Source organism: Equus quagga, chromosome 2 (genome assembly GCF_021613505.1).
Source record: "Equus quagga isolate Etosha38 chromosome 2, UCLA_HA_Equagga_1.0, whole genome shotgun sequence".
NCBI lineage: Eukaryota > Metazoa > Chordata > Mammalia > Perissodactyla > Equidae > Equus > Equus quagga.
In genome coordinates this window covers 53,068,598-53,091,102 of record NC_060268.1, presented here as the reverse complement: position 1 = coordinate 53,091,102, position 22,505 = coordinate 53,068,598, and the positions used below count along the sequence as shown (strand labels likewise).

Sequence of the window (22,505 nt, the reverse complement as noted above, 5' to 3'; positions counted from 1 at the left end):
ATTGTACATCTTATTCCGTTTAGACTTTCAGGGTATAAGGTAGAAAACAAACATGTGGGCTGTTCACAAAGCATCAACCATGCAATAAATGAACCCTCCAATCTACCAGTAATTGAAAGAACTTAGAATTACTCCAAATCTGCTGTCTAAAAGCATATATTTAAGTATACTCTTAAAAAGAGTATCTCTAGAAATTGGGAGGGAAATTACCATTTTCCAGCATAGTTTCTCTTGACAGTTAACTAAACTATAGTCTATTGGTTTCCCTTTTTTCCTTTTGTGGATTATATCTAAACATAAGGTTGGACAGAACACTACATAGCATTCATGTGGCTTAATCTTATTTTCCACAAAAAATGTGTGCATTTGCTTCAGTTACCTCAGGGAGAATTACTAGAGTTTCAGAGCATAGTTTGTGATTTTTCCTGTGCTTTAATGCTATGCCTTCATTTTCTCATTATTGTGATCATATATAAACTTGTACCTCTCTTGCTTGAAGGTATTTCACAAAATAATTTAAATAAATATTTGATGCAATAAATAAGTAAAAGCTGAAAACTGAAGAATATTACATGCAAAAGCACAAGGACCAGATGGTTTAACAGCTGAGTTTTTCTCTAATTAAAAAAATATAAAGATCATCACAATATTATCTAAACTATTCATGTCCATAGATGAAAGCTGTAGAAGATCAAAGCATGAAAATGATAGCACCAAAAAAAGGTGTGGATCAGTTTCACTCATGAAAATAAAGGCAAAAGGCTAAATAAAATTTTAGCAAGTAAAGTCCAGCAATGTTATGAAAAAATACATTGTGATCAAGGAGGATTTATTGCAAGAATGCAAGTGTGAGTCAGTATCAGGAAATCTATCAACATTTTTTTATGAACAAACTAAAGAAGAAAAAACATATATTACTAAGGCATTTCCTAAATTTCAGCAGTCACTTCTAAAAAAAATAGAAGAAAAAAGGGCTGGCCCTGTGGACTAGTGGTAAAGTTTGGCGTGCTCCGCTTTGGAAGCCCAGGTTTGTGGGTTTGGATCCTGGGCGTGGACTTACGCCTCTTGTCAGCCATGCTGTGGTGGTGATCCACGTATAAAATAGAGGAAGATTGGCACAGACGTTAGCTCAGGGCTAATCTTCCTCAACAAAAAAAAGGGAGAAAAAATACAAGAAAACCACTTAAAGACAGTGAAGTTTACTCGCCAAAACTAAAAAAAATAGTATGTTATAAAGGCAAAACATTAAAACTTTTAACTAATCTCGAGAATGAAACAGCAGTGTCCACTATCAGCATTCTTGATTAACATTGTCTTGGAGCTTCTGGCAAACCCAGTAAGGTGAAAAAAGTGAAATAGTTTATATTCTGTTTTTGGTGATGAAATGATTGTACACCATGAGATTCTAGTAAAAAAAACCAACCAAGTAGAGTTAATAAGATAATTTAAGCAGACAAGTATAGAATAAATAAACAAAAACCAAAAGCTGTTCTGTACACTAGTCATAAGCCCTATTAAAAGAAATGGGATGAATGATTCTGTTCTCAATACTGACAAAAATTAAAATACTTAGGAATAAATAAACATTAAAAATAAAAACTATAAAACCTTATCGAAGGACGTGAAACAAGCTCTGAACAAATGGAGAACATACAATGTTCCTGTGTGAGAAGACCACATAAAACAAAATGGTCAATTCTCCTTGTACTTATTTCTATATTTCATGTATTCCCAATTAGAATATTAACTGAGATTTTAGGAGAATTGGGTAAAACTACCTTAAAGTGCATATGAAAGACTACATGCCCAAGAATAAACTATAAAAAAGCCCCTATAAGCAAACAAATTAAAGACTTTGAAATCGGTTAAGAATGATTAGAATAGAAATAAACAAGGAGATCAATGTAACAAAATAGAGAATTAAGAAATAGTTCCCAGTATGTACTTTAAATTTATGATTAAAGTGGGATCTCAATTTAGGGTGGAAAAGTTAATTTATTTAATAGATAATGTTAATTCCATTTTTATCTATATAGAAGAAAATAAAGTTGGCATTCTATCCACCATATACAAAAAAAGTTTTCAAATTGATTAAAGCCTTTAAGGGAGAAAAACAAACATGAATTTTGGAAGAAAATCTTCATTTTGTACAATTTGCATTTCAATGGTGAGAGAAACTGTAACCAAGTCAGGAAATCCATATGTCATAAAAGAAATGTTAGACTTTGTGGACCTCAAAAATATTTAAACTATGGTATAGCAAAGAATACTGTAGTTAAAATCAACAGAGGAATAGATTTGGAAAAGTATTTGCAAAGAAACTGAAAGATAAAGGGTTAATATATTTCATAAAATATATAGTTCTTACAAACTGACATGAAAAAGACAAGGATTCTAACAGAAAAGGGGATTTGAGCAATTAATTCACAGCGAAACAAGTTCAATAAGCATATGGGAATATTCTCAATTCTCAAAGTAGGTAGTGAAAACTGGAGTAAAGTTACAATAAAGTCATCACTTACATTTGTCAGACTAGCAGAAATTAAAATCAGCAATAAATATTTCTGCCCAGAGGTAGGGAGTGGAGAATAGGTACTCATACATTGCCAGTGGAACTGCAAATTGTTGCAGTGTTTTAGGAAGGTGATATGGCAACCTCTATTAAATTTAAAAAAAGTCTATCATTTGACCTAGCAATTCCACTGCCAGAAATATTTCCTATAAATGTGCATATGTAGGATATCTATATATAAGTGTGTTAAATGCAGCATTTTTCAGAGGAGCAAAAAGCTGGAAGCACAGTGAAGGCGCGTCACTATGAGACTCATTGAATAAATTAAAACACCTCTACAATGTAGAATATTACACAGTTGTCAAAAATAATGAGAGCTATACTGATCGACCTAGAAAGATTTCAGGTACTGTTGAGTAAGAAAATCAATTAGCTGAAAAGAATGTATACTATAATTACATTTTTGTAAAAGAATGACGACTCCCCTCTATGGAAGAATTTGTATAGATGTTCAGGATTATGACCTTAGAAAAATTTCAGTTACACCCCACGTTGTTAACGTGGGTTAGGGGACAAGACACTGGCCCAAGCAAGAAGAGCAGGAAAAATATGGTACTAACCCCTCCAGCATGTGTAATTCTACTTATTAGAGTTAAGAGTTGGAATTACTTATTAGAATAAGTAATTGTTACTTATTATTAGAAATTAGAAAAAAGACCCATCTCTCCTGACTTACAAGGACACTAATGATATAAAATTAATTAAAAAATAAGAAAGAAAGGCAAGTTGCAGAGCAGTCTACATACCATGATTCTACTTTGGAGAAAAGAACACAGAAAGCCCTGAGTGTGGATAAATGCTTGTGGATATTTGAAGGAACCACTAACACACTGTTACTGTTCTCCACCCGGCTCGCTGGGGTGGGGTAGGAGCTGGATGTAGGGAGATGAATAATTTTCTCTTTACACATCTTTGCGTTGTTTCACATGTCGCTTTATGCTTTTGTAAAACATCTTTAAAATGAGAAATTTAAAACAACTGCACAAACAAAACCCAAGAACACATTACAGCGTCTGCCCTCGAGTTGCTCGCAGTCTCGCATAGACCGTCTTCAGCTATTGGAGGCATTAATTCGGTCTCTATGGCTTCCAAGGAAGAAACCAAGGAGGGGAAGTTGTGGCCGGCAGATTTCCTCCCTATAAGGGTAGGGACTCCCTTCACTGGAGACGCTCGGCCACAGATGTGATGATGTTCCTTCGAGAGGAAGGTTTTGGACTAGTTCAGTGTTGTCTCTGATTTTTCTGATGAGAAGAATTCCCCAGGATACTTGTGAAAAACAAAAGTCTCTGGGCTCTGTCCTTGACCCCCTGAGTTAGAATCTTCAGGGAGGGGTCTGGGCAGCTGGATTTTCATCAGTGTTTCATGATGCGTTGTATTACGTGTTAGGTGATGTCTGTCTCAGGGAAGAGTGAGAAACACTGGTCTACATTCATGCTACTCAGTGTGGCCTGGGGACCAGCAGTGGTGGCACGAGCACCGGCATCACCTGGGAGCTTGCTAGCAATGCAGGATCTCAGGCCGCACGGCAGACCTGCTGAGTCGAAACGGCGTTTGAAAGGTCCCCGTGCACAGTGCAGTTGGAGAAGCACTGTTCTAGATGACCCTTCTGGTCACTCCCAACTCTAAGTAATTTGGCATGAAGATAGCTCTGAGTCTCTAGAAAATCCTTTTTGTGATAGACCTCTTTGAAAAGTAAAACTTTAGTCAAGGAACACCAGGGCTTTTAACGAACTGACTGAGGCAGAGGCTGAGCCAGGCCTAGAGGAGGCTCGTGGGCGGGAAGAGAGGAGAATGCCCTTGAGGTGGGAAAGGAAGCCAACGCTTACACGAGCCTGGCTTTGTTTGTGAACAGAATGAGGGAGCAGTGAACTCCGTCTTGAACAGATACAGTAGTTGAAGCTTATGATTTAATGGGAAAGATAAGACGTAACTGTAAAAAGATGACTGTCACTTGTTAATCCAACACGTATTCATGGGATGCTAAGTCTGTGCCAAAGTGGGCAAGGCACTTGGGATAACGCAGTGAAGAGCCAGAAACTCTGCCTGACTTCACAGAGCTTCAAGTCTGGTGGGGGAGATGGACGTAAAATCAATGGTCCCACAAATCGCTGGGACAAGGGCGAGGTGACTGAGGCACTTGCCTTGGGTGCATAGTTTAAAGGGGGCACCAAAAAACTCTGTTATCAACGCAGTATTTTAAAAAAATCAAAATTAATGCAAAAATCTATGATGAATAAAATATCAAAATTTTATATAAAGACAGGATTGGTATTACTGATTTTTCATTTTGTTCTTGGCTCCACATGGCATATAATTTTACCAGAAGAATTAAAAGATGTTAAGAATGTATCTAGCAGGGGGAGCTGATATAAACTTGTGTGGGCGGGATAATCCTTGGGAGATTATCCCTGAAGCAATAACGTCTAAACTGGGACCGGAAGCATGGGAAGAAGCTGGGAGAAGAGGAGGAGGGGTAAGCAACAGAATGGGCAAAGTCCAGAGGCAGGGGAGAGCTTTGCACTTTTGAAGGAACTGCAAGATGGCCCCTGTGTCTAGACCCACGCTTCTCAAACTTAGCGCCTATTAGAATTACCTGGAAAGCTTTTAGGTCTCAATAGGCAGGCCTTGCCCCAGACCAAGTAAATGAAAACCTCTAGGGGCCAAGATAGGTGGTTTTTAAACCTTCTGCAGCAGTTTTAATGTGCAGGCTGGGTGGGCACCTGGTGGAAAATGAACGATGTGGTGGAGGAGGGAGAAGTTGCGGGAGACTTGACTGAAGGCCTTGGGCTTTCTCCAAAGAGCATTGGGAAGTTATTTGAAGGGCTTTAAGCAGGAAAATGACGTGATCTGACTCTTTTTTTTTTTTCAAGATTGTTTTGGCTGCTGTGATGAGAATGGACTGAAAGAGATGGATGCAGCGGGAAGAGTTAGAAAGTGATGGAAACATCCAGGTAAGAGAGAATGGTGGCTTGGGATAGGATGATGGCGGCAGAGGTGGAGAGATGTAGAAACATTTAAGAAATATGGGTAGAATTCATGGGATTTGGTGATTGACTGTGAGAGGCCAAAGGGGAGGAAACAGTATGGATGACCCCCAGCGCCTGGCATCGGCAGTTGGCGGGTGGTGATGACATTCGTGAGCTATAGAACGGGGAGCACGGCTGGGGGAGCAGGCTCGGGGTGCAGGGAGGGTGTGGTTGGTTCAGTTTTGAACATTCTGAGGTTGCGAGGCAGCAAAAGGGAAACGGTGGAATGGACAATTGGATATATGGGAGTGCAGCTCAGGGGAGAACGCACAGGGGAGCTATAACGTGGGACTGGTTGGCCCATATGGGTCATAAATAAAGCCATGGGAGGGGGTGAGATTGCTTAAAGAGAGAGAACCGAGTGAGCAGAGAAGGAGGCCTAGGCCGTGTGACTGCCAATCTTGAAAGTTTGAGTAGAGGGCAAGGAGCAGAGAGGGGACCGAGAGGTAGGAGGACAATCAGCAGGGCACGAATCACTGAGGCCCAGAGAGTGGCAGGGAGCAGCACTGACGTCGCAGCCAGCATTCAGAGGAGAGGAAGATCCCTGTGGGCTGGACTGAGCTCCGAAACAACTGGTGAAAATAACCAGGCCTGGATACATAAACAAGACTGAGTTAGGCAGGGAGGGAGGGGGAAATTCTGGAGGAGACAGGAAGAGGAAGGAGGTTTGAGAAAAGGCAGAGATGGGAAGGAATGAGGTGCGTTGGGGGCCGTTCATCATGTACAGGTCATTGGGATTCTAGAAGCGTGTCGTACGAGATAAGGTCAGCAGGCAGACGGTGACTTTCGGGTTTGACTTCTTTGGTCTTCCTCTTGCTTGTCTCTTTATTTCCCATCCCTCTGACTCCCCTCTAATCCAGGCTCTGTGGAGAGCAGGCATTGCACTGGGCAGCCTGGCTTCTTGCTTTGCCATCCAGACATGTGTAACTGCAATCAAAGCTTTCAAGATATGTGCGGTACCATCATCCAGGTGACCGCTTAGGACAGTCAGCTCTGCTGTGGAGGACTGTGGAGGATCGGGCATTCATTTTAGCATTGAACAGCGTACTTGTTTCCTTTGCTCCGACTCCACGCACCTCAAAGTGCCCAGCTGCAGTGTCATCGACGCTCCATTTCTTTCCTTGTGCTCTCTTATAAGTAAAATCACAAATAGGCTTTTGCCTAAAGACAAGATGCTAGTGTTATCTTTCCGGAGTGGGCTCGTAAATACAGATTTTTTGGAAAGAGGTGCATATAATCAGTGCACGAGCCAGCATTCTGCATGTGCAATGAACAGATGTGGCTGCATTATTCAGTTTCCCTATTTGACTTCCCTACAAAGATGTACTTCAGAAAATGTGACGTCGATGAACACATCTTCCCAAGTGAAAATAACCCGAGCCAAGAGGAGTTCCAAATGTTCCAGTTAACCATTTGTCGTGTCGGTTGCTTATGGAGTCTCTGCATTTTATGATGTACTGTGTCACTTCAAGTTTTCCTACTAAAGATGAAATAATTTCTAATTATATTTTGTGGGAAACCATATTAGTATTGAAACGCTAATATTACATTATAGTAGAAAAATGTTGGTTTTAACTCTGCCCTTTATTTTCTTGTTTCCTTCGTATTGCAAGATGTGACGTTTGTACCAAAAGTGAGTGCATAAAATATATATGTACAGTTTAAAGAATGGTTATAAAAGTGAACACCTGTGCAACCACCACCCAGAGTGAGAAGTAGAGTCTGGCTGGCACCTGGAACTCTGGAAGCGTGCGCTTCCTCCTTCCTAAAGTTACCGCAGCGTCACTGGTGTGCTAGTGATTTTACTGCTTTTATTTAGAATTTCACCACCTATTTATCCATCCCTAATGACGTAGTTTGGTTTGGCTTGTATCACACTATATATATTTTGTGTGTCTTTGTGCAAATGCACAAACCCATGAGTGCCTCCTTAAATTTTGCCCCTAGAAGCCTCGCCGCCTTCCTCAATAGTCAGCCCTGTTCTCATTGTGTGTGTAGTTTGGTTTACCTTTTTCGCTGCAGTTTAACAACCTCGAGTAAGAATATACCACAGTTCATTTGTGCATCGTCCTGGTGGCCAGTGGGCTGTTTCTGGTTGTAATGATTTCAAGGCTGATAGGAATATTCTTTTCCATGTCTTTGGTATAGATGGTCATAGACTGTCTAGGGTATACAGCAAAGAGTGTTTTCATCCTGTTTTTTAAAAGTGATATTTTAAATTCCTTCTGGATAGTTAGTGATGGAACATGCCAATCCAATGCAAACATGATTTTATTGTAAATCTTAGTGCTTTAGACATAATGGAATATGTCGTTCATTTTAACATCTATCATTTCTAGACACACACTGAAGGTGTGGTCGGATACATCTGCAGGTGAGATGGGCATTCAGGACAGAATGCAACGTTGACCCAGCCATTCTTCCTCCCTGTGCCCTGCCCCACACCCCCATATCCTTTAGTTTCATGGATCTTTCCAAGGGAAATAAAAGTGAATCATGCAAGATAATCTTAAATTAATTTAGTCAGAGGCAGACCTCTCTTCAGGATTTTTGTGTTCGCCAGTCCTGCTTTACCCTGCTCTGGGGAAGAGCATGTGAATTATGAACTGCAGGGAGCTGAGCCCATATGAGTGTCAGGTTAGGTGGTTAAATGTGCACAGCATTTAACTTCTCTGAATGAGTTGAAACACATATGCAAGTGATAACACATCTCGTATTTCCCTCACGTGTTTGTGGTAGAATTTGTTGGTCGAAATATCATTATTTCATGTGTTGGACACTGTAAGATTTAATATCTAACTCTTTGAGACAGAATTCTAAGTTTTCCATTAGCTTTTGTTGCAAGCATTAGCAAAAGAGGAAAATTGTAAACAGTAATTGAATTATTAAAATGACCAACTGTCCAGCTTTCATTTATCATTAGTAGCTTTAGAAAAATTCTACTTCTATTTGTTTGGGTCAGTGAAATAATTGTACAATTTATATGATGGCAACTAACAGTTTAAGTAGAATTTTTCCTCTTTTAGTAGCTGAATTGTTCTTAAAGGGTGTGTACTTTGGGACACATAACCATGACTAATTGGAACTTCACTGTTTTGAAGTGCTAGTTATGTAATAAAGAAGTACTTTTCCAGCATGGTTCAAAAAACTGATCAGAAGGAACTAGCAAAGAAATATGGGAAATCTGACTTAATTGTAAAAGACATTTTAAATTAGAACAACGGGTTTAAAGTGGCTCTTACATTTGTACTTATTTGCATATATTACCATTCAGTCAGACATAAAATTGGGGAATTTTTGGTTAAACTAATATTTGAGTATTGTTACATAATATAGTTTTTAAAAGCTTAGTTTATAATAGTGAAATGTAATCTCCCTATAAATCTAAACTTCATGCAAGATTCTTTATATAACTTTGGTTTCCAAATAAGACAGCCATTTCAGATAAGGAATAAGATCATTTATTCTTTGCACTGGGTCTTCATTAAAGCTCATCTGTTCTTTCGCTTCAGTTTTTTAGAGCTTATTTCACATCTCACAAAGGTTTTCTCCTGGGTTGGGTGAAGCTGTAGATCATCCACGTTTTCTGGGCAAAATGTCGTTCTGAACAGAGAACATAAAGCAAACACAGCGTTAAGTTTTTAGATGGAGCTTACTGAAGTGTTTCATCCTTTGTCAAATACTCAATTGATGTAATGCATGCTATGTTTTTTTAAAAATTAGATTCTTATGTTTGCAAATATTTTCGTAACTTCTGAGTAAAACAAAACCCAAGTCAGTGAAAGCAATCAGGGGAAGGCTTCCTGGAGCTGCGCTCTGGCGGGGGGAGGGGGGGGGGGGTCGGGGCCAGTTCTGTAAGAACCCTGGGTCCCATAGGCAGTCCTCCTTGGTTCTCCCTTGAAACAGCTCCTGGAAGGTTTGAGGGTAACTGTTGTTCGCATTCACTCCATCGCCCGGACTCCAGGGCAAACACTCCCAGTTCCTTCACTATTCCTCACGGGCGGGCTTCTCTCTCTAGCCTTCCTTCTTTGGACACACTCCGATTTGTCAATGCTGTTCTTAAAGGTCCCTGGGCCGGAGGCCACTATCACTAGCCTCTGCCCAGCATAGCCTGGTAAGCCCTCCTCCTTCCTCTTATAGGTGCAGACGCTGTCCAGCCAAAGAGGGCATCACAATTGTTTTGGGTCTCTCTTGGAAACCAACTGTGAGACCGCTTTGACCATTAGCTTGGCCTGAGACACTATTTTGTGTTACTAACTTCAGTCTCATCTATTAGGAAAAAAATTAGCAGTAGTCAGAGAGAATTCTAGTTTATGGCTTCCTTTTTCTTTGAATTGCATCTCGGCCAAGTCTTTACTAAATCAGGCTTTTAAAATTAAAATAGTGTATAAGTCAGACAGAGAAAGACAAATACTGCATGGTATCACTTATATATGAAAGCTAAAAAAAAAAGTCAAACGCATAAAAAGAGTAGAAAAGTGGTTGCCAGGACTGGAAATAGGGAGAGGTTGGTAAAAGGGTACAAACTTTCAGCTATAAGATGAATAAGGTCTGAGGATCTAATGTAAACCACAGTGACTAGTTGATAACACTGAATTGTATAATTGAGATTTACTAAGAGAGCGGAACTTAAATGTTCTTGCAAAAAAAGAAGATAAGCATGTGAGGTAATGGATGTGTTAATTAACTAGAGGGGGGGATCCTTTCACAGTGTATGTGTATATCAAATCACAATGATGTACACTTTAAATATCTTACATTTTATTTGTCTGTTATACCTCAACAAAGCTGAAATAAAAAGTATTATGAGTAATTTTTCAAAGCATTCTTGAAAAATGCAAATAGTAAAGAAATAAATGAAGTCAAATATGTAAGATTCTCTCCACCATCACCATTCACCAGTATCACTCCCCTCCCTGCTTTCATTTGGTTTGGTTTACGTCTTTCCAGACCCATTTCTATGCATTTACATATCTATCAATGTTCATATGCAAACGTGAAGATGTTTTTATAGAAATAGAATTATACTGGATGTATTTTTCTAAAATTTTTCCTTGTTATCAAATAATGTACTTGGAGACCTGTTCGTATCAGTACATATAAATCTATTTCATTCTTTTTCACCTGCTGCATGACGTTCCATTGTGTGGGTATACTACAATGCATTTAGCCATTTTCCTATTGATGGACATTGAGATTTTCCCAATGGTTTACTATTGACAAAAAATGTTGAAATAGGTAAACAGTTAGCCATTGATGATTACGTAGCTAGTAACTGAAGTTTTTTTTCCCTTTTTTGCAATTACCGATTATAGCTTTTAGCTGTTTAACCCGCCCATTGTAAACTGTGCTGTTTAGGCAATACGCTGTCTGACTCCCACTGGGTTCCTATAGATAACATCTCCCTGGCACCTGGGTCACCATGGTAATGGGTGTTTGAGCTGTTTTTTCAGGACTTAGGACCCCGTTGTCCAGTTCAGGCCAGTTGAGACCACCAACCCATCAACTGGGCCGCGCAGATGCCCAATAAGTGACCTTTTGACGTCAAGAGGCTAAAAACTCCACCCTCAGGTCATGTTAAGGCCGCCATTTTGTGAACATGTGTCCTGTGAAGAGGCATGAAGTCTGACTATGCTTGCGCAGATCATCAGTTACCTCACCTCTCCTCACCTCCAATAATCTATCTCCACACTTCAGACCACCTTGCTCCCTACCCCATAAATATCCCCAAGTCCCCAGTTTCGGGGAGGCAGATTTGGGCCTTGTTCTCCTGTTTCCTCGCTTGGCTGCCTTGTGATTAAAAACCCTTTCTCTGCTGCAATCTTGTTGTCTTGGTATTTGGCTTTCTGGGCGATGGGCAAAAACGAGCCTGGTTCAGTAACAGTATTGCAACAAACACTTCTTTACATATATATTCTTTGTGGATATTTTGAGTATTCCTCCCAAATAGACACTAGAAGTAAAATTCTGGGCCAAAGTATTATATATGTCTAAAATTTTGATAATATAAGCTCCACGAGACCAAAAGCTTTGTCTCTTCTGTTCACAGCTGTGTACCTGGTGCCCATGACAGTTCCTGGCCTGAGGTATGTGCTCACTCCGTGTTAGCTGTTGAATGAAATTCCCCTGCAGAAGCTGTGTAATTCACATTCCCACAAATAGTTTATGAGAATGCCCATTTCTCCACACCTTTGCCAGCTCTGGATGTTATCTGTCTTTTAATTCCTGACAAACTAATGAGCAACCAGTGATAATTTCATTGATTTTGTTTTGCATTTATATAATTACTGTGGAAATCGAACATCTTCTCATTATGTTTAGCCAATCGGTTTTCCTCCTAAAAGGCCAATATGTTCTGCTATAGGACCAATATTTTCTGGTCTTCCTCTTCACTCCACCACAAAACCTCTCATCCCTGACTTTGTGCCTTTGGGAAAGAAAATCACCCTCAATGAATTCCTCCCATGGAGGCACAGAGCAAGTTATTCAACTAATTGTTTTCCTTGTAGTTAGTTAGAAAGATTAAGAGCACAAGGTTTAGGGTTCACATCCTGGCTCTGGGATTTTGGTTTGTAGAAGGTACTTAAAAATAGGTATTTGTTATTAGTCTCCTGAGATACGTATTATAATCCCCATTCGTTTCTGAAGAACTGAGTCTCAGAAAGGTGCAGTTATTCTCTGAGGCTACATAGGTGGTAAGCAGTAAGGTCAAAATTTGAGTTTAGGATTGGACGATGCAGTAGTCACTGGTTTTTGCCTACATATTGCTTTGCTTGCTGCCTAGCTCTCTGGGAACGCCTCTTGGCCTCTGCAAAGCCCATTGCACCACAGACCCACCACCAACAACCTGAGCTGATGTCTTTCCTCTTAGGCTTCCTAGACCATGCAAGACTAGACCCTCACTATTCAAAGTGGGGTCCGCAGACCAGCAGCATCAGCAGCACCTGGAGCTTGTTGGAAATGCGGAATCTGAGGCCCCACCCCAACCTACTGAAGCAGAACCTATATTTTGACATGATTCCCAGATGATTCTTGTGCACACTGAGGTTTGAGAAGCTCTGGATGGAGCAGATCTTTAGTAAAATTAATGCATCTTGTTTTCCTAATTAGGTCCTGGATTTTCTCAATGCTAAAGGCCACATCTCAGATTTTTTTTGGTATCCCCCAATGGTGCCTGGTACTGTGAAGACACAGAGGAGGCACAGGGCACTTACAACTTAAAAATCTATAGGTCCCATAGCCCCTCCCCTCTTTTCAGCATGTAGCTCCTACAGCCTCAAGGAAGGGTTTGATGCTCATATATATTAAGGGCCAGCACTGCAACTCTGCTGGATTAGATTAAGGAAAATCAGATTAATGGTGCCAAGACTAACGAGGGAAGGAGCTGTTGGAAATAATCAATGCAAAGGCAACAAACGGGCAATGAGTCAGACCAAGTTGAGTCCGATGTGGGCCCAGACAATCATTAGCAATGTCCCCAAGCTGTGTCACTTCTGTCAGCCTCAGGTCTCTAATCTGCGCAGCCAATAGGGCCCGTTTCAGAGGGCCATTGGGAAGATGATGTGGGATTAATGTTCCAGAGCACGTAGTTCAGTGCCCAGTGCAGTAGGAGCTCTGTAAGAGCCATTCCCTTCCCTCTCCTCTTTCCTTCTTCAGAACCATGTGGGTAAGCACCAGTGGAGAGGTAGCATTGCATTTTATACAGCCTTTCAGGTCAAGTCACATAGAATTGTCGTGGTGAACAGCCACAAAAACAGAGGAATTGCTCTCTAGCTGAGAGAAGGCGGGGAGGGTGGTGCTCAGAAGTAGAGCTGCTCTAAGGGGCCAAAAAGTCATGCGAGAATAGCTAAGTGTGTACAAGGAGAGAAGCAGTTTAATTTTCTCAAATTGATCACGTGGAGAAACTGTTGGCAGACTGCAGAGTATGCTCTTAGTAATTGCCGGGGTTTTGTATCCCGGCGAGATAAAATCTCAGAGTGCGGTTGTATAAGGGACTCAGGGGGCATAAATCTGCCATGGGCCTGCTCTTGGCAGTGGAACCCAAGGGGTGAGAGAGGAGTGCAGCTCAGAGGTGAGAGGCCTGCTGTTTTCCATCTCTACTGGGGACAAGCAAGAGAGATAAATGGGCTTCCCAACAAAGGAAGGTGGGAGAGGAGAGACAAGTTTCCTGAATACAGGGGGGAGGAGAGAGGAAAGGATCTGGGGAAGGATGGAGTTCACCTTTCATGGAGAACTGCAGAACTATAGAAAATCATGGTTGCCATGGCAAAAGATGCTGGGCATCCTTTTGCTCTGCTGAGAAGACAGAAGGAGCAGCTGGACCATCCTTTCTTTCCTTTACTCCCTACCCCGCCTCAACCCCTTATTGTCCCTGGGGACTTTGGGGCCAAGGGAGATGTTAAATCACACAGGGCAGGACTTCTTAAAGGTAATCCATTGGTCCACATCAAGATTTCTCAGGGCTCTTATTAACAAGTGTGTGCCCTGGGTCCTTCACAGACCACAATGAATCAGAAACACTGCAGGTGGGTCTGGGAATTCTGCATATTTAATAAGCTCCCCAGTGATTCTTTGGTACTCTAAGGTTTGAAAGTCACCCTCACAGAGTGAGATTTTGAGATTGCGATCTGTTAAAAGCATTTCTCTGGGTAAACAACAACAACAAAATGTCACATCCAGGTCCTTGCCACTCAAAGTGTGGTCCTAGGACCAGCAGCACTGACATCACCTGGTGATCCACCTGCATGCCGAAGTTTGGAAAGCACTGGGCTAGTGAGGTGGTTCTCAAACTCCGGAGGCAGGTAGTTGTTAACTACGGGCAGTGGGAAGAGGCTAGCCTGGGAATCAGAAGACCTGGGTGCAAATATTGGTCCTTTCACCTATGGCTGTGTGAACTTGGATGGTCATTGCACCTTTCCCGGCATCTTTATGCCATCATTAGGATGTAATAATGTCTACTTCATAAGAGACATGCAAGCATTAAATTGTGAAAGTGCTGGCACATGTAGATGCTTAGTAGATGTTAGGAGGAGGTTGAATCAGCACTCACCTTTGCTGGGTTTCTCCTGACATAACTCTGATGCTCTTTGGAACAAGGCCTGAGTAGTGGGGCTCTCTGCCCCATGGGATGATGATCTGGACCGTGTTCCAGACGTTGGTCCATACTGCGCTGTTGTCCCACTTGAACTTGATCATGACCAACTCACCGATATCCAAATCCAGTGTGAGGAGAAAGGAATAGGTTTTATTACTAGTAATGCCTTCGCCCCTTGAAGATAGAAAGGAAACCAGACACAGTTTATTTATTTGTACCAGCAAAGTGATGCTGAGGTACGTTCAGGATGCATTAGGTTGCCTGAGTGACTTGGGACGGTGTTTTCTGCTGCATTTCCCAAACTGGTGTTGGACAGACTATTAATCGAGATAGCAATAAGTGTGCTGGGATAAAAAGGATTTTCTAGACCAATACTATTGGGAACACCACACTACTTTCTGTGTCAGCATGTTAAAAAGGCTCCGAGAGGTCTGTAATAATGAATCTACTTAACTTTGTTTAGCTCAGGCATCCTGGTTCCTAGGTTAACAGACAGGAAAACTGCCCCCAAAGAGACAGCGGGGATTTGGCAATGGCCTCTGAGCAGTTCAGCTATCGGTAGTTTGGTTAACACAGGAGAGCCACCCCATGGTTTTCTTTCCCCAGGAATGCTTTTCTTTCTCCCCATGTGAACAGAAACTTCTATTAAAACAACAAAGTATAACAGCGATAGAAAACCACATATAAAAAGGATGCACCAATCTGGGGCAAGATTTAAACACAGATCCTTAGGTATCATTATCAGCTTTACTCACTAATCTCTAAGACATTAAAATGTCCCAACTTTGACAGAGCAGCTCGCTGCCCTTTCCACTATTTAGAACAATCCCCTGGGGAGAGATCTGAGACAGTGTTATCCAGGGGTAACGCTGGATTTAGAGAGACAGATGGATAGAGGTTTCCCTTGTGCGGCTTGTCATAGCTCTTCCCGCAGAATGTTGTAAAGAATCATTTGGAATCCACCAGTCCCCCTGGGCCAGGGGCAGCCTAAGGATAGGGTCCCCTCAACCTCTGGTGCACAGCACCAGCGAATACTTGCTGAATGATTGAGTGGGTGTGACGATCAGAGATCCTCACCTGGGAAGGCGAGGACTGTCCCTGGAGCGGGTGGACGGCTAGTGTCACTTCGCAGGGAGAGCCCATGCTCAGGGTCGAGATGCTGAGAGAAAGCAGCCAATGGGCCTTTTCTGGCCAGTGAAGCTGGGGAGCCTCTGAGAGAGGCGTGTTGTGAGCAGGTGTGTAACAGGGCGAAGGACAGATGGGGAGGGCTGGCAGTGCAGGCTGATTGAGATGGGAAATTTGTGCCAAGTTGAACGATTCCAGTTTTATTTCTGGGTTATGGGTTTCAGAACTCACTGGAAAGGTGCTCAGGGCCTTCCTGTGGACACCTGCTCCAGCCCTCCCCACTCCTCCCTGCTTGGTTCTTCCTACACTGTGGACACGGATGGGGCCACTGGCCCATCACATACACAGGCAGCGCCAACATAAAGCAACCAGAGGGACTGGATGAGGCTGAGGAGGGAAGATGAGGCACAGGACCTGGGTGGATGTCCCCTCTGGCAGGGTGTCTGGGGCAGTCATAAGGGACTGAGAGAGTAAGTTCTGTCTGGCCTGACCCTTAAAAAGTACAGAGTCTATCCCGACCCTTTGAGAAAATTAAGCGTGTCACCATCATAGACAGGGCTGCACCTTGTACTCACAGAGTGATGGGCACTTTCTGCATTTCCTCTTTCGTGCCGAGGAGTGACATGGTAAAAGTTGGTTTTCCTGGTGTCTCCATTTGGTTGATGAACTGGATCTTGAACTGGTAATGATAGGCTAGAGGGGGGTGGGGTGGGAGGGAGAGAGAGAGAATTTAAGCAGGGGTTTTTAATTAAAAATCTCATATTTTTACAATTTAAAAATGCAGGGAGAAAAGTCTGGATGGATAGATATCCTAATTTTTTTCTCCCCTAGGTGGTGGGATGATGAATGCTTTTTATTTTCTTCTTTCTCCTTCACTGTATTTCCTAAACGTCTACACAGGACTCATATTGTGTCTGTAATATAATAATATTATCCAATAAAAGAAGGCAGAATAGGAGCAGAATCTATCTGGTGTTCGCACCAATTTCTGGATGCAGTCCTGTTGGACTCTTCCATATATTTGGCAAGGGTCCCCTTTCATGAATCAGAAGATAGATGCCCTTTAGGCACCTGACAAAGGCAAGAGAACGCACCGCCATGTTTGTTGACTTTTGCCTCTGTTGGATGGGCTCAGTTTCAGGGTGAGGCAGAGCTCCAGCTAAGTATATGTCCTAATGACCACATCCCTATATTCTGGGACAGGTCCTGGGAAACCAGCTCTGTGGGGTTCAATGAGCACCTTTTCCAATGGAAATAAGACAATGTTAATTCTAGAACTCAGGTCTAAAAGTTTTCCATCTTATCAAATGTCCAGAATGTCCTTCTAATGGGTCGTTTGGAGGAGGGTAACATTTTATTCTTCTTTGCCTAGATACTGTCTATATTTAATTAATAAAAGCGAATGACTTACTATTAGGTACTGTTAAACACTTTACGTTGCATCATCTCATTTATTCATCATAATAACCCTACAAGGGAGGTATTGTTATTATCATCCCCATTTTATTTTATTTTTTAAAGACTGGCACCTGAGCTAACAACTTGCCAATCTTTTTTTTTTGCTTTTTCTCCCCAAATCCCTCCAGTAGATAGTTGTATATTTTTAGTTGTGGGTCCTTCTAGTTGTGGCATGTGGGATGCTGCCTGAACATGGCCCAACGAGTGGTGCCGTGTCTGTGCCCAGGATCCGAACTGGTGAAACCCTGGGCTGCCGAAGCAGAGCGCATGAACTTAACCACTCGGCCACGAGGCTGGTCCCATCACCATTTTATAAATAAGAAAACCAGGGCTCAGATAGGTAAAGTGACTTGCTCAAGGTCACATAGCAAAGTCTATGCTCTTAGCCTGGACCTATTGCTGAGACTCCTAAGATGGCCTTGGCGTAGCCTGCACTGTCACACCAACCAGCCGTGGGGCTGTTTTCAAAATTATTCCACCTCATTCCATGATGGCTGATGGCTACTTAGACTTCTTTCTGTTGCTGTCTCCATATTCTCTAAGTACCTGTACTGTTTTACCATCTAGATTGCAATCGGGTTCAATGGCGTGTCAATTCCATTTGATTGGTAGGACTTTCTAGAGCCCTATGTTGAGACGGTGTCTGAGACCATGTCCAGGCTCTTGGGAAGATTGCTGTCTCTTGGGCAAAGGATAGGGGATTTATGGCGCACTTGCTGTGTATCTGCCTTTCCTGTTCTAGAGAAGGATTAATCCACTAATCCTGATACAGTACCTTGCATGTAGTAGGTACTTAAACATTTGTGGGATGAATGAACTGACTATTTGCTTGGGAGTATCAGGATGTGTATTAACACTTAGCAAGATGAAAATTACCTCTGAGAATTCAAAACCTGAGTTTCAAGTTTTGTTGGGGAAGAATTCCTACTGGAAATCACAGATCATGTAACTAGCCACTTGATCATCCACCCCACACACCCAGCGTGTGGCAATTTATCATCTTCGTGAATCAATCTATTAACTCCCGAATGGTGTATTTCCACTGGAGGTTAGTAGCTGCCCACTAACCTAGCAGCAGCTGTTGCTAACGGAGTGTTGCCAGCACCCCAGCTGCAGTGTCCTGGTATGCCTGTATTGCTGGGTTTCCGGATTATTTACACAGCCCTATATTTTGGCCTAAACAGTCTTCCCATTTGGGTTTCATGGTGGATTTGCTCCGGTGCCCTGTACATACCAGGTGCTCAAACCCTCTAGCCTGGAATAAAGTAGTTTGATGCTCTCAAGACTATGAGACTGTGGGTGAGAAATAAGAGAGGGGCTGTGGGCCCAAATCCAAGGAAGTGTCCCTAAATCCTTAGGTGGCAGTGGTGGAAAGAGGGACTCTGGCTTATCATCCCAGAAGCCTCTGGAGAGGCCTTACACCATTCGGGGTCTGTCTAGGGAACTCCGTAACAAGCGAACAGTGTTAAAAGTTGGACTGAGACAAAAAGGAAAGGACCTCCCGAAGACACAGGCCATCATTAGAGGGGGGTGGCTAAGATGTGGACAGGATGAGGGGGAGGACTGGCCTCTGGTTAACCCCCTCATAAGGAGGCGGGCCATCTTCCAGAGTACGCAAGGAATGCTCAGAGCAACCATTTTAATCCCGTTTAATACGCATTAATTGGAAGTCGACCCAAATGATGTTCGGCCCAGGGATAAAAGCTGTTGGGGATAAATGAGTAAAAGAACGTGATTGTTGGTATGCATGATAATAACCCAAGCTAATATTTGTTTTGTTTACCTGTGCCAGGTGTTTTGCATCTGTTATCTCATTTGATCCTTACAACAGGTGATACTAGTACTATCTCATTTTAGAGACGAGGAAACTGAAGCACAGAGAGGTTAAGTGACTTTTCCAGGATCACACAGCTAGTAAGTAGCATAGCTGGGATGTAAGCCCAGGCCACCTGGCTCTAGAACTTGTGTTTTTAAATGTCTATACCTGGGACCAATAGCTTTACATACCCTAAGGAAAGCGCTGAAGGGTGGAAAGAGATTTAAGTTCAAAAATGTCATAACAGAATTATTTCATTAAAAATAAATCAGAAAAGCCCTAAATATTCACTAATAGAGGAATGACAATGGACTGGTACCGACAATTATGACAGCTACCACTTAGCTCTTCATGACGTCCTAGACGCTGAGCTAATCGTTTCATATAATTATCTCATTTCTCTTTACAGCAGCTTTGGAAGATGTTTAAACTTTATCCTCCCTCTGCATCATTTTACAAACGAAGAAGCTGAAGCTCAGGAAAGTTCAGTCACTTGTCCACTGTCACGCAGCTGAGAGCTGGCGGAGCTGCAATGAGACGGCAGTCTGCTGATTCCCAGTTCGTAGTCCCAACCATGTGATTTACTCGTAGGAAGTCACTAAGGATATTTTGGGAACAATTTCAATGCTTATGAAAGAAGTGGGGAAAAAAAATCCCCAAACAACAAACAGGATACAAATTGTATCTCTAACATGAGACTAACCCTGATAAAACAATGCACGGAACGAGGGGCATTCACAAAAATATGAGCAGTGCTCTTTGGAGAGGGGAGACAGGTAATTTTTATTCTCTTCTTTATGCTTTTCTGCAAGTTCCACATTTTCTACAATAAGCATGTATTCTAATTAGAATCTTACCAGAAAAAGAAAAAGCTTTGAAAAGTGTTAAGAAAGAAAATAAGAGAACCAGAATTCCATCTCTTTGAGATCCTACTATGCACCAGCCTGCATACTAAGTATTTTACGTATGTTGCGTACATTTTGGTCCTCATAACAAGACGAAAGAAGGATAACACGCTGGTTAGACTCCATTTGGTACACCCACTCCTGCTTTCCCCATCCACTCCCTGCCCAGCTCTGAGCCCCAGGATGTGACCCCACGGCCTGCCTCTCCTGGGCTCCCTTGCCGGATGGTATCTGGTTGGGACCGACCACCGGGGAGCCGCTGGCAGGAGGTCAGGGCAGAGCAGAGAGAGGTCAGGGTGTTCTCCTCTGCTCCCTCTGGCTTTGGGGCCCGACCTGGAGTAACCCCGCTGTGAATAGCTGCTGTCAGCGGCCTCTCCCCTGCAGCTCCAGTTCTCCAGGGCTCTTCCCTCCCCTGCGGGCCTGGTGTTAGATTGGGGTGCGTCCACACCCTATGATGGTTTCCTTAATACCGCCACTTCTGTAAGGAGTCCTGCCTGCTCTCTTCAGCTGACCTGGGCGAGTGGAATCCTGTTTTCTGCTGAGACCTAGACAGATACGGTGTCAATTATCCTGGTGAATTACAGACAAGGAGGCAGAGATTTGGACATGGGTCCAAGGTCACCGGATAGTTAGAAGTAGAGCAGAATTCGAACTCCGGTGTCTGATTCCAAATGACCTTTCCCTCTTTCTCCTGGGGTTCTGGTTCTAGCAAGCTGAATCCACCCTTTGAAAGCAAATGGCAACTGCTCAGCCCCTGAAGAGAAGCTGCGGCCCAAACCTGCCTGGAATGAAGCCACCAAGACAGAGTGCCTGCGGCTCCCACCCGCTGACATCCATCCTGGTCTATCACTTCTCCTGTCTGTGCCCTGAATGTGGAGCCCCTGAGCAGGGATGAATGTTTCACGTCCCTGCCCTGGAGATGGGTTTTTGTCTTCCTTTGTTCTTACATTGTGAGGAGGAGGAGATCGATTGCCGTGTCTCAGATGTCATGGTTCCAGGATTCTGGGGCAAGGTGCTTGCAGAAAACCCGGGGTCGGCTGACATGATGGCAAAGGGCCCCCTAGCTCTCACATCTTAGGAAGGAGAATGATCTGTCCCCCTCGCAGTGTCTCCCTTGGGTGGGACCTGTGCAGGGGGTCTGAACCTCGAAAGGTGTGTAAACTGTGAGGGGCCTGAGTGAACTCACAAAAGGTGCCTGGACTGTGGAGGAAGCCCGGAGGTGAGGGCGCAGGGCTGCCGAACTCAGAGCACGTTAATAGTGTGGGGCATCCCATATTACCTGAACTAGGAAAGTGACTTTTTTGGAGAAATCTTGAAAGAAAATTATTTTTTTAAAACAGGAAAGGGCCTTTTGTACTGAGAATTAATTATTCTTCTTTTGGAGCTTTGTGTTTTTCTTGAAAAAAAAGAAAAAAAAAGACAAGTTGCCATCATTCCCTACTCCCCCTCACCCCGCCAGGACAACGATGCTGTTACAAAGATTAAGGGGAAAAGTGTGAGTAATTTTGTCCACTTTATCTTATGGCATGTTTAATGAGGATTTTAAAAAATGATTTAGGGAAAATGCTTTTGATCCTGTGACTGCAGAGAAGGCAGCACAACACATTCCTCAGTCCAGGCAGGAGAAATGATTTCAGGTCTGAAAGAAACAATGCACGAGAGAGCGCGTTAACCCTGAGTGAGACCTTGCAAACGCCACCTGAGCAGAGATGTCCCCCTCTGGAGAGCCTCCTCACCAGGCAGTCCTCCTGGGGTTCAGATCCCCAAAAACCCTGGAATCTAATCTCGTGTGGTCCCCACTGGTGGCACTTTAAAAAAAAACAAATTTCTTTTCACAAGGCAGCCACTGTGAGCATCAGGTTGTGGAATTTATGAAGAGAGTATTTTGTTTCTTTTTTTTTTGCCTCCTGGGAAAAGTCATTCTGAATCGTTAGATATTGGCTCTGGGAGATACCATGACTCTTTGCAAACATCACAGGGGCCCCAGGATGGTGAGTTCAGGGGGTTACTGTGCTGCGGGCCTGGCTGAATTGACTCAGAGCAGGCTCAAGGGAGGAAAGAAAGGGGTGAGGGTTTGCAAGCATAGGTTTGTGTGCTCACGCTGGTGGGCACGTGTGGGCTTAACAGTACCGCCCCATTAATGTGGTGCCCCATGTCACGAGACTGACTGCTTGCCTCAATGGGTAGTTGCCCCTTCTGCTAGGGAGAGAGATCGAGGAGTGTGTGAGTGTGTGTGTGTGTGTGTGAAGGCCAAGGGGTATTGTGTTGCGTGTGTGTGTGTGTGAGGGTAAGGAGTATGTGTGTGTGAGATGAAGTGAGTGTCTGAGTGTGTAAGGAGAGGCATGTGTGAGTATGTGAGGGGGAAGGAGTGTGTGTGTGTGCTGAGTAAGGAGAAGTGTTTGTATGCGCGTATGTGAAGGCCAAGGAATGTTGTCTTGTGTGTGAAGAGTAAGGAGTGAGTGCGTGTGTGTCAGTTCGTGTGAGGGGTGAGGAGGGTTGTGTGTGTGTG

General features: G+C 43.0%; 1 protein-coding gene across 1 annotated transcript in view; it reads right to left on the bottom strand.

Moving 5' to 3' along the window:
• Positions 1–9,036: 9,036 nt before the first annotated feature.
• The window catches only part of LIPC (lipase C, hepatic type), a 139,994-nt gene continuing 126,525 nt past the window's right edge, over positions 9,037–22,505 (bottom strand). Inside the window, exons 7-9 of the mRNA XM_046655460.1 lie at positions 16,393–16,510; positions 14,648–14,866; positions 9,037–9,201 (exon numbers count right to left, since the gene is read on the bottom strand). Of these exons, the coding sequence (XP_046511416.1) occupies positions 9,090–9,201; positions 14,648–14,866; positions 16,393–16,510 (449 nt within the window). The 3' untranslated portion in view covers positions 9,037–9,089. The remainder of the gene's footprint in view (positions 9,202–14,647; positions 14,867–16,392; positions 16,511–22,505) is intronic.